The 17,832-nt window shown below is 44.0% G+C and overlaps 2 protein-coding genes across 2 annotated transcripts in view; both read left to right on the forward strand.

Moving 5' to 3' along the window:
- The window catches only part of PAPOLG (poly(A) polymerase gamma), a 39,902-nt gene extending 22,449 nt beyond the window's left edge, over positions 1-17,453 (forward strand). The window contains exon 23 of the mRNA XM_068675364.1: positions 17,317-17,453. The gene's annotated coding sequence lies outside the window, so the exon portion shown is untranslated. The remainder of the gene's footprint in view (positions 1-17,316) is intronic.
- Positions 12,329-17,832, forward strand: part of REL (REL proto-oncogene, NF-kB subunit) — a 33,005-nt gene continuing 27,501 nt past the window's right edge. The window contains exons 1-2 of the mRNA XM_068675370.1: positions 12,329-12,492; positions 17,317-17,459. Coding sequence (XP_068531471.1) covers positions 12,486-12,492; positions 17,317-17,459 — 150 coding nt within the window. The 5' untranslated portion in view covers positions 12,329-12,485. The remainder of the gene's footprint in view (positions 12,493-17,316; positions 17,460-17,832) is intronic.

Raw genomic sequence — 17,832 nt, forward strand, 5'->3', positions numbered from 1 at the left:
TTGAGTGTTTTTACAGGTCTCTATACCTCTTTTGCTGTACAGAATAACAACTTCGATAGATTCTGTGAACCAAACCGATGTAGGTTCTGTTGAATGCATTTGCAAAACAAATCTCTAAGTTATCAAATCATCAGCAATGGGAAAATGCTAGATAACAGTGCTTTCTATAAAGTGGTTGTCTGCAGTAAGTTAAGAAAATCAGATGGGATAAAAATACATCTCTGGGAGTTGCATTTTGAGGAAAATGAATCTGTTGCAATCAGCTAAGTGCTAGCAATGAGAAAGCAAGGGAATCCCCTGGTCCCCTGCTTTCCCACTAAATAAATCATTGGGTTACACCAAATGATAAGTTGCGTAAGTACAGAGATGTTTACTTCTCTGTAATTCAGGGTAAATATTGGCACAAGCCTGTGAAACTATAAATCAGTGTACTGAATTATATTTCTCTGACAGAAATAAGTAATGAAGTCAATTGATTTTTCTCTCCCATTCTTACGTGTTATGACTTCATGGGGGGAAAACTCAGTAAGGGCAGTATCTGTGTTCTCTGGGCTCAGCTTAATTAAAGCTGCTTTCAGTTCACCTTTCGGTAACAAATAAGCAGAGATGGATTGGCCAGAAGCCGAACTGTGGAGCTCAGATGGGGGAGGGGGTCGTATGTTCAAACTTAGCCTTGCATGTTTTCAGCCTTAAAGGTCATCCCTTATTTCAGTGGCTGTGATATCACTGGGGAAACCCTGCTGCACTTTTATTTGTCCTTGTATGAAGGTCTCAAACGTCAAATAAAAGCAGAGCAACTACTTAGAAAAGTTTAAGACTTCAGCTTAAACTACCCACGAGTTCTTAGTGACTCCTAAGCAAGACTGTTACTTCATCAGCTCTTGCTTGCTTATGAACTTCTTTCCTCAAGTCACCGTCTCTTTTGCTTAGATTTGATTTTCAGCTATTTATTAAGGAGAGCTTTTGTTGTGAAACATGGGATGATCTTCTGTTTGATAAGTAATGGATGCCACCAACAAGTTGAAGATGACTTCTCATCTGAAGTAAAAGGACAGAGGATGAACCAGGGTGCCCATTAATTGTTCCTTAGACTAAAAATTTGCATTAAGTTTTGGCACTAGTGTGCACTTTTGGCAAGGCTTTTCCTGACAGTATGGAAATTCTTTTTCGGTGCTTAATAATAATTTACAACATTTCTGATTTTTTTTCCTTAAATCTCTGCATTAACAGATCTGTTATAGAAACTAGTAAGTTGAGAGAGATCAGAAAAAAGCTTGTGCCAATGCATGAAACTGAAGCCAAATTTCCTGAATATGTGAAACTGTTGTTTGACCCTTATTTTTTTTAAGTCATGTTGTCCATGCTTGCAGTGGGGGTTCCCAGTACATGTCAGTTACTGTATCCAGCTGAGAAGGACTGTAACGGTCTCTAAGAGATCATAACTGTAACCAGCTACTGATTTTTAAGCCACTACGGAACTGGTAGCCCACTATTCTTATTGCTTATTTATAGTTTTGAGTATTAAACAGCTTTCCTTTCAGATGTTGATTACTTTCCTAGGAAGAAGAATCATCATCACTGATTTTCCTTGCTAATTTTTCATTCTCCACAAAAAAGTCCAAGAATTCTAGCACAACACACAGTACAACAGGTCTATCAAATCCAAGTTAACAGCCTGCTAAGTGCTGATGGGTGAGTTTTTATTTTATCACTGCAGGGGTGAGTGAGGTTGTTAAGGGGGAATCCCAGTAGTTCCTGATGATAGAGTTGTTAAAATAGGAATTACCAGTAGCTGCTTCAGAAAAATGAGTGGATGCTGAGTTTTTTTCCTTTAAAAAAAAAAAAAGACAAATACTAAAAAGACCAGTACTTGAGTCCTAACGGTCCAAATCCCAGGTGACTTTTTACTTAGTCTTTAAGATCTGGGTTTAGACACTCCGCTAGGGATGCCTTTCTTTGCTGCTGAGCAGAGAAAGTGCTGCTGTAGCACGTAATCTTAGCTTTTATGTGAAGGATGAGCGTAGCTTTTAACTGAGTAAATCTTTGTAGAATTATCCCACCAAATTTTAAGGGAAGCTGTATATCCCAAAATACATTTCAGCATAGGAGGCTCCTTGCTTCAGGTTGTGTTAAAGCCACGTAGGCCTTACGTGTCACAAAATAATGCTGAGGAACTGAATGAGATGGAGACACCGTTACTGGGAGAAACATGAATCCCTAAAATGCGTGTTAGGTACTGCAGCATAGCACCTAGGTTTTTCCACAGGTTGGCCTCCCAACGCACAGCCATGATATGAGACTTCACTATTGTGCATTTTAGGTCCAAAGCCTATCTGCCTTTAGATTCAACATTAAAATGACTCTTGGTTTCATCAGAAGCCAAATGCCTTCCTTTAGGAAAAGGTGGTAGCTGCTGAATGGGGTAAGTTGAATTTTGAATGTCATATATGTGAACTGGTACATTGCATCTTTCTGAATGAATGATAGATTACAACAAGTTAGAGGTAGCTCTCACTCTTACAATACTTAAATGAATGGTATGTTTGCATGGCTGTGTATTTTTATCACTCAGATGAAATTCCAGTCAACCCAAGTGGAAGTTTTCTCTGTGAAAGAGGTGTGTGATTACGTTCTTGGCACTTCTTGTATTGCTAAGAACGTATTGTTGTGTGGCCCAAAAATTTAGTAAACTTACTGCTGTAATCAAGGGCTCTTCAGTGAAGTGAACAAACACGATGAGAGTGCCTCTAGGGCCTAACGTGCTGTTGCTTTAAATCTCCTTAAAGGTGGAAGAAACCCAGTCAGTGAAGTTGTCGTACCCTTCCTCTGTAGCTTTAGGAGTGTGAATCTTCCTTGATTTCCTGGACAAAGCTGTTAATCAGTCTTTGCTCCTTGAGCATGTTATGAGTAAAGGTAGTGACACTCTTGTAAAAGCAACCACAGAATTCTGGCTCTCCTCCATCTTACTCAGCCAGAACAGGAATTTATAAAGATAACAAACTTCTGTTCATAAAACACCAGCACTTTCTAACACGTCATGTGTAGCAGTATCTTTTTGCAAAAGCTGATGGGTTTGGGCTACAGGCTTATGAATTGGGGAGGATATTGCAAAAGAGAGCTGGACAGGCTTGTTAGAGAACAGTAGCTCACAGAGCAGCTATGGCCGCTATTAAGGGGAGATGAAAAACACCGTAATCTTTCAAGCAGTGGCTACTTTCTTGTTTATCGTTTTCATAAATCATAATCAGTTTGGTTTCCTTTATCACTTTAGGAGGTTCTTGCCACCACCTTCATCCCTGGCAGACTTGGGTCCTTCTCCTGGCTGCGGACCTGAGCTTCGTTGTTTGTGGTGAATCAACTAAGTATATCTAAGTAGTGAAATAATCTTATGAAGGGAACAAAAATAGCATTTATCTACACCTGGTTTTTGTTATTTCAAATTAATTACAGGGATGTTTATGAGGTGGGGTTGTTGACCACACAAATACACAGGTTGTTCGTAATGCATATAAGCTGGGAGAAACTGTAATTGCTATGCTAAATATAATTTATTCTGTGGTTCCATTCAGCTATGCATTTAATTTTATTTTTCCACTCTTCTAGGGGCACTGGTAAACATTCTTCTAAGCAGGGATGGTAATGATGAGACAGTAATTGTCTGAGTAAATTATTCAAGTGGCCTTCTTTTTTCACTTCCAGCATTTCTGGTGTCCTCTGGCATCAGGACAGAAGCATATGTTAGTCCTGAGCTATGTAAATGAAAAGTTCTTTGCATTACAATTAAAAACATGTCGGGTCACATGGTTTCCACTTGACCAGTTACAGCAGTGCTGTTTTGCAAATAAGGTTTTAACTGTGTTGCAAGCGTAAAGTCCTGAACTGACCAAGTCTGTAGTAACTGGGTCACCAGCCACCGAGGTTTGTGTGGTGTAGATCCTAGGAGTATTTGCAGAAGCAAAAGTTCTAGAATTGCACAGCTGTGCCAGTTTTTATGTCGATGTTGGAACTTAATGGTGCGCATTCAGGAAGCAGAAATAATGCTGTATGTAACAAATGGATAAAAGGAATATAAACTTCAGTTTTTAAAAATACAACTACTAAATGATGGGTTTAGAAGGACGCTAATTACTTTGTGTGTGCTTGTTAATGGGCTTTTTGCACCTTGTGAGCGTTGGTGTTGCCTGCTGTTGGGGAAGGAATTGTCAGGAGTGTGACAGAGCTCAGGGCCCTGAAGTAACCATTGTGCCTCTGGAATAATCACCATGAAACAAAGAAATAACAGTTCCTGGCCTATGGAGCTGATTGCTAAGTACATTAAAGAGTGAATACAATATATACTTCTTGTGCAATAGGCAGCCTAACAGTAGGTAGATAGTATCATATGTGGTTGCCTAAACACATCCGAGATTAGATTGACCATGGTCATTATTTCATGGGGTTGCAGTGCACGTAAGGAACTCCAGTCTTAGACCGCTGTGGAGGTAGGATGATAAATCTCCTTCCCCCAAACAGCCCCAAAGCCCTAGCACTATAGAGTATGAACAGGTGGAAATAATAAAACAAGGTAACACGAGCAATTTATAAGACAGCAGCAGTCATTAATTGCTGTTTTGTTTGATCAAGTTCATATTTTCAATAATTCTGTGTTTATCCCAGCTACTGGTCAAATAATGTCAGATAGCAAGCCTACTTAGCAAATACAGATGTCTTCAGTGTTGTAACAAATCTTGGGGCTACAGCTAAGTCCGATGAGCACCCCAAATGGGAATCTTACCTGTGCAAAAGTGCCAAATAGGAAATCTTACTGAGCTTTGTGTAAGTCATATTTTGTATAGATGGAGCTGACCGCATGAAGAGAGAGCCTCTAATCTCTCAAAAGCTTTGAAGTGGTATTAAATCTGAACTGGTCCTCTCGTTCTTCTTTTTTTTCTTCTTAGAGTAAGAAGTTAACAAAAACAGCTGTTTATTTTTTTTTAAAGTAACATCTCAGTTTTCAGAGTAGACTTAGATTTGACTCTCTTAGTCTGATTTTGTTTTTCAAACAAATCACTGTGTTTAGACAGTACTTCTGTGAATCTACAGAAGTGGGAACTTTGATCTACATTTATTTTCTGTTAGGCAGGTCATTATTTATGCAGGCTTCCTCTAATGGAAACTCCTGGAAGAGGCACTGTCAGCTGTCTTTGGCTACTTTTCTTAGACACGAGAACTGGAGAGACCACAGGGACTGAAATTCTCTGCTTTATGCACCAAGATCTTTATCCTCGCGCTGGAAGAAGCATGAAACCACACGAGTATGACACTGTCAGAAGCAGAATAAGTGAAATTTACAGGGAACGCAGCAGTTCGCACACCCTGTCAGGAAATCTTGGCAGTGACCACGAGGGGGCATTTCACCGAGACACCGCAAACCCCAGAGTTACTCATGGTCGCAGCGGGAGTGGCCTGCAGGTCCTTAAAGGACGAGCTGTTGTGATGGCAAGGAGTAAGGCAAAATATGAGCAAAACAATAAGCAGGTGCCTCTTATTCCGAACACCCCCACCCTCAATTTCTGTTCTGTCAATACGGGAAGTTGTAATGCTTATCTTCTAACTGTTTAGGTGTAGGCAAAGGAAAACTTGGGCTAGCTAGCAGCAACGTGTCGCAGACCTCTTGAAACAGATAATTCAAGACATTGATCTTCAGCACTGCTGCCTTTGCTTGCACCCCAGAGTCTCAGCGGAGATTGATCAGAGGTGGAGCTAGGGCATCAGTGGCTCTAGTACACAATTCAACCTTTCTACACCTGCATGTTACGGAACTTTTGCATTAAGCAGTTATTTTTTTCACTTCTTTCAAACTTCTTTCATCTCTCTTGGAGCAGGAAGACCTGTTCCTTTAGTTCCTGCAATTAGATGGCAGAAGAAGCTTGTGGTCCCAATTTTCCCTTAATTTGTTTGCATTGTTTCCATTCTACAGGCTATGTGTCTAGGTCTTCTTTTACTGCATGGGGCAAGGAATCTTAGTTCTTTTTTATCAATATGTATTGTGCAAAAGATGTTTCAAAGGATTTTTGTTTTCCCTGGCTTATTGCTCCTCTTAATCAAAAGTAAGTCACAAGACTGATAAGTACGTTTTCTACTCACATAGAAGGAACTAATTCTTCCAGGCATCTAAAAGATTTGAAAATGCTGAGTTGTGTGGTGGCTTACACATTTACCATACCTAAAGCACAATAATACTTCAGCCTGAAAAAGCCTGAGGATGTTGTTTCTATCAATATTAACATTTGTGAGTGGAATTGCTATGCAGATGAACTGGTACTTACTGCCATGTATTTGATCTGAGAGAGAGGGAGGCTAACCACTATATTGATTACACAAAAGACGTAGAACTTCCCTAAACGTTGTAAAAGCAAAGTTAACATGTCATGTAGCAACTGCCAAACGAAGGACAGAAACAGCAGAACCCATCGCTGCTCTGTGCCAGAGCATGAGGGGCTTCAGCCTTGTGGCATAGAAAGCTCAGATAAAAAGTGCAGCCTGACTAGAATGCTGCCCTTCCAGTAAATACAAATTTCACTTTATTGCAGCATGCTGGTAGTTTGGAGGTACGTGCACATACGAGGTCCATACGGGCACTGCTGAGACTGTATTCAAATGGGGTGAAGCAGCGGTGCTGACTGGGGCTTACTCACAGCTGCTGACGGTAAGGCTTTGCATGGGGAGGTGGCAGGATGACACAGCCCCGGGCCATTTGTAAAAGGGGCTAGTGCACGTCCAGATAAGATGAGTAGCTGGCCAATCTACAGACTGACTGTAGATATGTTTTGCATAAGTAGGAGGACTTCATGCATAAATTTGCTTCCAGAAGATGTTAACGGGTTTATGTTCAGAATGGTGTCACTTTCTGAGAGTCCTGGTTGTACACAACGCATGAGTCATTGGGCTTAAAAACACTTAAACATAAAGCATGTAGGACTTCAAATTAAAAAGAGATGTATCTAGAGGGGCTGTACTGAACCAATATGCGCTTTTCTTATTCTGGCTGCAGATTTGGCCTTCTGAAACTGATGCTAGGTAGCCTACACTCCTTGCGAGCCCTGAGGAAAAAGGGAAGGCTTGTAATAAAATTTTGGTTGAGTGATTGTTATCCGCTGTAGGTGGATCCCGTGCTTAAAGGCTGGCGGGTATATGGTGGGGTTTGGGGGAGCAGGAGAATTAATATGAGCGTATGTTGCCTATTTTTTCTTGGTATGTGGTTTTCATGTTATGACTGAGGTAATATAATAGCCTCTTGCTGCCACAGGGACGATTCCCATCCTCCTTCCTGCCTCCTTATTTTCTGTGTCTGTAGCTAGAGTAATTCCATTGCTTCTCATTGCACCAGCAATAGTAACCTGACTCAGGGAGCTAATCTATTTGAAAAAAAAAAAAATCCTTCTGGGCAGAAAAAGGTTCTTTTCTGCTAATCTGGCTCCTTGTGCTGAGTCTGAGCTTATCTCTTCCCTAAGCCCCCTCACTACGGTACTACTGCATCAGATGAATCCTAATAGTGGCACGAAGTAGTCTGCAGTAGGACTGTCCATTTCAGAGGCCACTCGATTATCTTCACTGTAACTTAAGGCTTTTAAGTAGTTCACTGGAGGAAGAAAGCATTCCTCTTTTTTGCCTTTACTTGCAAACAAACAGGAAAGATTTTTCTTTACTAGTACCCCACAAACTCCCAACTTGTAACACGTGTTCTCATCATTATCATGGGGAGAAAGGAATAAGAAACACTTCAGAGGGTTGGGGGAGAAGGTGCCTGAAAACTTGTGCTCTGACAGCTAATTCTGGGAAAGAAGGATTGTGAGTAAGAAGTTTCAGAGGGATTTATCAGTTTTACAGGCAAAGGATACATTGTTCTGTGAAGCTAGCACTCTGTCAGGAAGCTAGTGCATCTCGGTCTTGTTTCAAGGCCAGCCTTGGTGCCACCCCATTCCTTTTTGCTGGCACAGTCATTTCTGTCATTGTTTTTCTGCTGGTCCAGTTGCTACTGAGCCTGTTCCATAGACAATCTTTTCATTTCCCCCGGGTTATTTTTAAGCAAGCTTCCCATATGGTCAAATAAGTGCTTGCAACAGCATAAGAGCACACATGGATGAGTTGCCTGGAGGTAAAGAGAAGGGGGGGAGGAGGGAGTTTTTCTGATACCAGCACAGTCCAGGGTATTAATGGAACTGAAGCCTACCTGTGCTCGGCACTGCCTACAATCAGCAGTTCACCCCTTGAAGGAGTTGCATCATAAGTGTGTGAGATAGAAGACACTTCCTTGCTCCTACACTGTTTTCTGTTGGGGAAGTTGAGGCTCCGAATTAAACAACTTACCTAAGAGCAGAAAGGCTGACTTGCCAAGAGCCAGATTCCAGGCTCCTGAATCACAGCCTTGTGCCTTATCCACAAGACCAACCTTTCCCTTGTAGCATTTCCTTTCTCTCCACCCTCTTTTGAGAGGAGGCACGGCAGCATTGTTCTATGTCAAACAAACTCAAAGCATGATACAGGAATGCTCCAGCAGAAGGGCTTGAACAACCTGCGAGTTTATCATTAATCTGGAAGCCAGGACTTTCCTTGCAATGGCTCCTGTGTTAGAACCTTCCTCAGCAGGACCAGTAACCGCAAAATCTTTAACTTTCAAAAGGTCTGCTAGTGTTTAAAGAAAAGGCTTTTGAGATTAAAAAAAATAAATAAATACATTACTTCAAACAGAAGCTTTTCTTAAGGCACAGGGAATTGGAAATTGGTGATCAGGGGAGTGTGTGAGACCTGAAATGCAATGAGCTAGAAGACAGAACTGCTAACTTTGTTCCATAAGGAGAGAAGTAGGTGATTTAAAAAATATTCATATTTTTATTTGTAGTACAGTGTATCAGTTCTAGAACAAGGTTCTCCTAGTACCTTAATGCCTGCTTGGCTGCTTAATCAGGCCAGTGACAAGTGGCTTATCTTTGATCTCAGTCAGATAGCTGGGAACAGGAAATAAAGACTTAACAGTTTGCCTTATGCCGCTTTCATACCACAGCAGGCTTTAGCAGTCTTTATTAGGCAATGCCTGCGCTGAGCACCACTAAAGAGCCATCATCCTAGGCTTGACAAATGCCATGTCAAACACCTGGTTGTCCTTTGCCATAGGAATAGGTTGAGTTGGTATTTCCTCCACCCTGTCCTTTTCTCGTGTTGCTGCCCTGTGATGTTCTCGGCCAGAGCAAGGACTCTAAGCAAGAAGATTCCTTCCAGCAACCTCGGTGTTCACAGCGCTAGCACGGCAGCCAGTGAAAAGCAAGAGGGAAGACTTGCCTTTGCACTTGATAATTGGAGAAAAGTGGGATCTTAAAGCACTTGCTTTAACTGGAAGACAGGAAGTGAAGTACTGGATCAAACTGGTCTAAGAACTCTGGTATCTCGCCTCTGGCTATAGCCAAAGCCAGCTGACAAAAATAATAGTGATGCACCTGGCTTTTGTTATGCAATGTTACAGGAGGGGAATTCCGTCCTCTTTGCGAAGATCTGCATATGCCCAAAGTTATGACATGTTCCTACACTTCGTGTCAGTTGCTGACCAGGTTTCTGTAATTACCAGTACTGTACTGCAATGCTCTAGTTCACATCGCTGATGATTCCTATGCCATAAACTTACATTGAGGCAGGAAAAAAAACTGTGTACGGGGTGGCCACAGGAACAGAGGGATCTGCCTATACACTTTTCATGACTTTTGGGTAGGGCTTCCTATTAATTTGGTTAGGATTTTGCCTTTTAGCATGGAACGCTTCTCTGCTGTAGAACTTTCCCCTTGTTTAGGAACATAAGCATATTACAAAATAGCTGCGCTGGGTTAGACTAAGGGTTTGTTTTTGCCTGGTATTGTATTCTTCCCTATGCATCTACTTACAGCTATAATGGAGAGAGAAAAAGGGGCAAGAAGATGCTGATTTTGTTCACCTTGTCCTTTCTCTGGTCACTTTGTTCAGTGACTTCTTGAGACAAATCTCATCTACGATGTATTCAGATAATAGGTTCATGGATGTTACAGAGTGAAACACTTCCTATGGTTTCATTAAAGGCTATTTTTACTTTAAGGAAATAGTAGGGATAGAGTTAAAGTTTTTTGGATGCTGTATGAAATGCACCCCTCTCAACCTAAAAAAGAAAATAAAGAAATAAGAAACTCAAGCCACAGTTTGTACCATAGATGCTAGTGTGTATGTTAGACATTTCCTTAATTTCTAAAATACACTCTTAAGGTTCATCTTTGAGTAGCCTGTTCCTGCAGGCCCTAACAGTTGCAGTTCAAAAGAACTGAGGAAAAATATGGAATTTTTATTGATGTTTTACTCATAACAGATAGTCATATTGTCTGGAATATTGCCCTTAATTTCACATCAGCTTAGACTGTGTACTATACTGTAACATTTTCCTTAAGAATAAATGAGTAGACACTTTTGTTCTGAGCCACAGTTCCCCAGGTGCCTCAGTCTGTGCCTATTCAGCAGCCTCACGGCCTGGAGAAGTAGGCAGGAGCCGGAGATGTGAGCAGTAGTTATGGAAGCACCTAGGTTTGTTCTTCCTGAAGGCTGCAGCTTACTGAGATGTAGCAAACTGGGCTCAATATAAGAAAGGAAAAGTGTTGAGTCTCTTTGTACGCCCGCACTGACAACTGGCTTTGCATCATAACCCAGAACCTCAATGCATGCTCTAGCTCCCGGGTACTGCCCTCCCTGGGCTTTTAGGTTCAGCTAGCTGTGAGCAGTGTTCCCATACCCTGTACCCCTCTTGAGAATCCCATCCAGGTCACTCCTATGACCCACAGGGATGTGTACACTCTGTGGGAGCATTGCTCCAGCTGTTCAGCTTTATGAACGGAGGCTTCCTGAAACTGGTGTGTCACAGCCAGGTCTGAATTCAAAAATTTAGGCAACTCCTGGTAGTTAGGTCTTCATGGGCCAGCTGCATTTGGATGCAGGCACTTAGCGGGGAGAAGTTCAGGTTGTGGGCTTTTGTTTCTTGCTTTGCTATTGCTTTTCCACTAGGGCAGCGTGACCCCTGAGACAGAGCTCTGAGCACCCTCCTGTGTTAGTGTGCCAGCTCCCTGGCATCTTATAATAAGCACCTTGCTGAAAATGCAGGAGGAAAGTATCCCCCTCACCTCAACCCCAGTGACCAACGTGCAGAGAGTAGTTTGAGGGCTCTGGTGGTGTATGCTTTGGGAGTTGTGTACGTGGAGGTAAAATCAAAGCTTCATTTAAATTATTATAACCCCTTTCCTGCTTAATTTTGCATCATCAATCATAGGGAATCCAAGAAATCCCTGGAGATGAAGACCTAGTCCTCATTTCTCGTATTTTTAGGGCAGTGGTTTGTATCTTTCATCTTAACAGTGATTTTTTTTTTGTGGGAAGGAAGATGAAAAATCATGTTCTGGCACGAAACTAACCCACAAACATAGAATTATTTCAGCGTGCTACCTAAATATAATTGCGTATCCGTTCTTGCTTTTAATCTTTCGAGCTAACATCACAGGCGTGTAGGTTGTCCCGTGTCTCCCCATAGGATTCTTCTGATCTGATGTTGGTCGTAAATGTGATAGGGGCATAACAACTCCTACTTTTAACAAGGCCGTGAGTGTATGTTGTGTGCTGTTCTTCCCAAGATTTTATAAGCATCTCAAGCTCTATATACAGCTTATAGGTAACGTATACATCAAGCTTTACACAATCTCTCTATAAGCTTATATATATAAGCTATGTATGAGCTCCCAAGCTGTAGAGCTTCTTCAGGGCTTCACTTCCTAAACTCCACCCTGAAAATGCATCTATTCAGACGACAACCTCTGGACATTAATTTAACGGAGGGACAGGGCAGGGGCAGCACTAGGGCTATGAAGAAAGATGCTGTTGGGTTGTAGTGCGGGGATCGGGGCCCTGGGGAGCGCTGGGTGCCTCCTGTGGAGCAGCCTGGGTGCAGATCACAGGGTTAATCCCTATACAGCCCCTTAAAATAAAGGGCTGGCGTTTGGGGGTCCTGCCTGGACTGTGGGGTTGGCATTTTGGGTCCCCTAGGGCTGTGGGGCTGGGGCTTTGGGGACCCCCTAGGGCTGTGGGGCCGGGCTTTGAGGTCTCTTGGGGCTGAGGGGCCGGGTCTTTGGGTCCCCCTCGGGCTGTGGGGTCGGGGTTTTGAGTCCCCTGGGGCTGAGGGCATGAGGTTTTGGGGTCCCCCCGGGGCTGAGGGCCCTGTCTTAGGGCCCCTGAGGGCTGAGGGCCGGGCGGGGCCGGGCGCCGCGGGGGCGGGCGGCGGGGCGGGGGCGGTGCCGGGCCCGGCCGGGAAATTCCCCCTGAAAAGGGCGGCGAGCGGGGCGCGGCACGGCTCGGCACAGCACAGCACGCAGCCGGGCTCCTGGCCGGCCCGACAGGCAGGCAGACCGACAGACACACGGACAGACAGAGGGGGCCGCAGCGGAGCCGTCAGCATGGCCGGTGAGCGGGGCTGGGGGGCTTGGGGGGGGGGGGGGGGAGCGGCTGCGCCACGGCCCGGCATGGGCGGGGGGCGAACGGCCCCCAAAAATGGGCTCCGAGAACACCCCCCCCCTGCCCTGCAGAGGGTTTGGGTGTCAAAGCTGTGCCTACACGGCTCCTTCAGCAGGGAAAAGCTCGGCGAAGAAACGTCGCGGGGGTGGTAGGGTCGCTGGCAGCGGGGTCTTGTGGGGCTGCTGCAGCTCAGGAGGGAGCTCGGAAGGCTGAAAAGTGCGTGGGGAAAAATTTGGGGGGTGGAAGGAGCCCGTGGGGTTGGGACCGGGGTATGGGCGGCGGTAGGCCAGGGTGTGATGCTCAGCAGGGCCCGGCTGCATGGGGACGTAGCCCTGAGAGGCAGAGGTGTCATCAGCGCCAAGCAGCGCCGATAAGGGATCTCGTAGCGAGTAATTACATCAAAAAGCACAATTAAGTTTCCTTAGACTACATTCAAACGAGTTTGTCATCCCTTCAGAAGACGGCTCGGGGCTGCTTTTCCTAGGGGGGCGAGAAGAAGGCAGCGTCGCCCAGCCTGGGTGGCGTGAGCTGGAGCGGTGCGTGGGGAAAGCTGCGCCCTGGCCTCGGCACGGGGACCCTGTGCCCTCACCCGCTGCATTTCCCTCCTGGCAGGCCTTGGGAGCTGCCACCAACGGGGAGAAACCCGGCGGCCCTGCACCCAGGCTCCCTGCTAAACGTTACGCTGGCTTTTACAGCGGCTAAACCAAAGCAGCAAAGCAGGAGCTAGCACTTTTCTCTTATCTGGAATATATTTTCAGTGTAATTAGGAACCAGATAAGGAATTTTTCAGCAGGGGAAGTTCATAACTTCCTGGTACTAGCTGGCTTTTGTAGTTGTTGTTTTTTTTTCTCTGTCTTTTTTTTTTTTTTTTTTCTTTTGGTTGCTGTTCTGTAATGTCACACGACGGCAAAGAGGAAGTTTGTGAGTAGTTTTGTCTCTGCTAGAATCTGTGCAGTTTCTGGATTCCTGCGTAGATTATCTCTTTCTGAAATATCGAGCTGTGTGTGCTCTGATTGAGCCACGCTGGCCTGTAACACATCGCCCACTGCCGTGTCTTTTTGCCTTACCTGTCACAGGAGGCTGTAAGTAGATAGGTTGTCTGCTGCTGCTTTTGAGAAAGGGCTGTTGCTGTGGAGGACATCAGGTCACCAGTGCTCTGTGCAGAGCAGCGATACCGAAGTTGAAGGGCAACCCTTGCATCTGTGTTTCGCTGCAGTCACCTGAGCTCGTACGGGTTTCGGTGATACTTTCACATCTTCCACGAAGACCCGCAGCTACTCTGCTTTCATGCTCTCTGATTGCTGGAGAGTACGTTCACGCTCCTAGAAAATCACAAAGTGCGTGGTCCTTCCAGAGCCCTGTCCCTTCAGGCAGAGGAGCGGGACAACCACGAGACCGGGATCCTGTTGTCCCTCTGGTGGCAGCGTGTCGCAGCCGCCTGCCTTCCGAATGGCACCAACCACGTTCAAACTGAAAATTGTCCCAGGTTTGTCATCGGGGAGAGGTCTGATGGAAATGCTTTGATTTTGGGGGGTTGTCTTTTTGTAATATTGCTTAGAACAGGTTGGAATGAAACAAACTTCTGTTGTCAAATGCGAGTGTAAGCTGGCTGAGCTCTTGCTGGCTTTACTTATTTTCTTGGCTGATGGAGTTGTGCTGGTTGGTTTCCTATGTTTCCTTTAAAGTTATTTAGTGGAGTATTCAGAGCACGGAGGAAACAAATGTGCAGGTAACGTGGGTAGCCTTATATATTTCTCTTTCAAAATTGGTGAAAGAGAGTTCTTAGGCAGGGCTCATTTTGGTGTGACCCATGCTGAAAAGGACATGCCTGTCGCCCTGTGTGGGAACTGACAGACCTCTCTGTGTGAGTGTGGGTTGTGAAAGAGTTAAACTGGGCCATTTCACGAGCACGTTGCTCATTTACAGAAATAGGGAACACTGAACAGACCTCCACTTCACTGCCGAGTGCTGATAGTGCCTCTAGTTCACACAAACACTTGTGTGCGTTTCCTCCCTGCGCAGGGCACAATGACAGAGACAATCACAGGAGAGATGATTACGCGATTCTTAAATGGAGAGAGGGAGAACCAAGATAAAATGAAGTTTAATGTTTAATCTCTGGAGGCTACCGTGTCACCGAGCTTTACTTTCCCACAAACACACCTGCTGTTGAGCAGTGGGTTTGCCTTCAATGGTACTTGTTTCAACCACAGTCCCACAGCGATCACCGAGCCGGAGTTTTAAAATAAAGCGCTGTTAATAGGGGAGAAAAAAGAGGTCCTCTTAAGCAAGCATTAGCAGACCATGAAGTGCAATTGTTGGTTAAAGCAGAAAGGATTAAAGACTTGAAGTGATTCTGTTCTACAGTAATTTGAAACAGAAAGGCTCCAGCTAGTTTGGGCAAAGACGTAATGTATGTGGGTGTACTGTGCGTCTGGTTAGCAGCTATGCAAGCATGTCCATCTCCAAAGGAAGATGATTAGTAGGTACTTTGCTGCAATTTTGTCATTAGAACATCCAAAATGCATTTTTAATTTAGTGTATGGATATGCGTCTGTATTTGTGGTGCGGCGTTACGTAGAATGGGGAGGTGAGATGCTTCTCTCCTCAGTTACCTGAGGGAAATGGGAGGCGGGCTGATACGCACCACTTGCTCCTCACTGCTGCTGGAAGTTGCCTGGTCCGCTGGATTGTCCTGAAAAATACAGTAACACACATGAACTGAAGTGTGAAAGGTAAAAAGCCGTACGCCGGTGTGTGGGGTTGGCTTTGTGAGGAGCACAGGCTTCTGATCAACCAGCTTGACATCAGTTCTAGGCTTCTTGTTGGTATCACCCAATCCACCTTTTGCTGGCCTTGCTCATTTTCCAGACAAGAGAGAAAGCGCAAAGCTTACCTACAGGGAAGGTTGGATGAGTTGTGGGAAGTGCCTAGTGAAGTGACCGTACTTGTAAGGAGCTGGACCTGGAGTGGTGCTCAACGTTTATTTAATGTGATGGCTCGTGGTTGGCTGTCAGAAACTGATTCAAAGTTTTCTGGATGGGAGCTGATCAGAGGAGAGAGTGCATTTTGATAAATCGTTAGAAAGGAACGCGTAGAGTCCTACACCGTAGTTCTCAGCTGTTTGGCACCACGTACTGCTTGCAGCAGGATGCCTTTTCTAAAAGCGTTCCTGTTTTGAAAAGCCACGTGTTGTTGCAGACAGCCCCATCAGAGCTGCTTTCACATACTGCTGCTCCCCAGCTGTCTGTCACCGTGTGCTCAAGTAAGACAGGAAACATCTCAGATTTAGTTCTCTCCTTTCATTCTCTACTTCTCCTAATTACTTTATCTGTTAAGATATATTTTTCTATTTCGGGCTATGAAGTGCTGCAGCACGGGATCGCTTTTGCTATCACCAAATCCTACTCGTGAAGTTGAAGCCGTGTGTTCGCAGGTGTGCCTTGGTGGCTGTAGGTGCAACAAAAGAGAAGGATTTATTATGGAGCTAAGGCTGGAATCCACCTCTTTGCCAAGACTAACATACTACAGACCTTGGGCAAAAGGAAGTAGGGGATCTTCTACCCTTTTAATGCTTTCAATCTATTTAATAACTATTTTGCTTATTATGTTGAAGTCTAAGCACTGTTTTCAGTGCTGTGCCACAGGATGTTGGCTGTCATGTTTGTTTCTGATGTTCACAAACCTTGCCTGAGTAGGATGCTATTATACAAAGATGACAAAGAGCTCAGTAGACATTTCCATAAGCTATGTTCTTCTGATCATGCAGAGCCACGATGATTCAACCTCTACAATATTTACTTATCCTCCGCTATTTGTTTTTCACATGCCATCCCACTGTTGTCACTGCTTGATTGACTCTCCTGTTTGATGTTCTCAGTGAGATACATCGTATAGCTTGCAACTATCTTGGCAATAAGACCTAGCTTGAAAAGTACTGATACTCTTGGTAAGGTGATGTCTTTCTAAACCCTCCATTGAGGAGTTCTGCTTCTCATTCTTGTCTCTATCTCATGTTTCCTGAAAAACTCTCTCTGACGAGTGCCCAATAGCTTTCAGTAAGGTTTTGTGGTCTGGAGAGATACTGCAACTAGAAGCTGGCCCTGTGGGAGGTGGGCAGCCCAAGTTGTAGAATTCAATACAAGCAATCAGGTGTTTTCTGAGCCCACGGCGATAGCATTCAAACCAGTAGTTTTTTTTTTTTTTTTTTGGCATAATTTGCATAGTTTCTGCTTCGCTATAATAGTAACTAAATCAATCAATTCTGAGGAAACCTCTTCCCTTTCAGAGGGTATTCAAGCAAACATAGTACTGATGGTACCTGTACTTTGAGAGGATAACTGTTCCTAAAAGCATGTGGTTATTAAAAATATCAAGCATCCCCTTAAAGTAAAGTCTTCTATTGAATAAAACCCTCTTTCGTCAGACACATAGTCCCTAAAAGCTAAAACAAGCTAAGTTCTAAGTGAGATGGAGGGGAGTCCTTCCTATTATTTACATGGCCCTGATACTTGTGTACTTCATTTGAGGTCTGTTTTCCCACTCACTCCCATCCCTCTTCAATCATGTGCATGCACGTTTAAATAAAATAAAAAGTATATTGTCCCAGAAGGCAGATCCAAGTGGGCGATATGAATCCAAGTGGGCAATATGAATCAAAGAGTCTAGATCTTCTAATCCTCATGTAGCATGTAAGCATATAGCCTTCCTTCTGCTGCTTTTTAAGCTCTACTGCATAGTAGCACTGAAAATGTTGTGTTCTATTTTTTTAAGGTGGCCCTGAGCCCTACATTGAAATATTTGAACAACCCAGGCAAAGGGGCATGCGTTTCAGATACAAATGTGAGGGAAGATCAGCAGGCAGCATTCCAGGAGAACACAGTACTGAAAACAACAAGACATTCCCTTCTATACAGGTAAGAAATACTATTTTTCTCCATAAGTTACCAGTGCCTGTATTTACATTGTGCTGTAGCTATGTGTGGACCTCGGTGCAGTAAATAAAATGCTTTTTATTACATGTTCTGTTATGCTTTCCTTGGCTTGCAAATGTGATTGCAACAGAGTGGAAAAAGAGTTCTTTGCTCCTCATTAAAGATTTTGTCATAAAGATTTTGTTCCAGTTTAGCGGAAAAGAAGAAGGTGTAGTCATTGGTAACAAAGTGCCTGTAGAGGGGGAACTTGCTGAAGTTACTCATTGTCTGGGAATCATTTGTTATTAGCTTTTTCTGTGTCTACATTTGTTCTGGTTTCTTAGTTGTGATTTGGGCTTTTTTTTTTTTTTTTTTT

The sequence above is a fragment of the Anas acuta genome, chromosome 3, assembly GCF_963932015.1.
Source record: "Anas acuta chromosome 3, bAnaAcu1.1, whole genome shotgun sequence".
Taxonomy (NCBI): domain Eukaryota; kingdom Metazoa; phylum Chordata; class Aves; order Anseriformes; family Anatidae; genus Anas; species Anas acuta.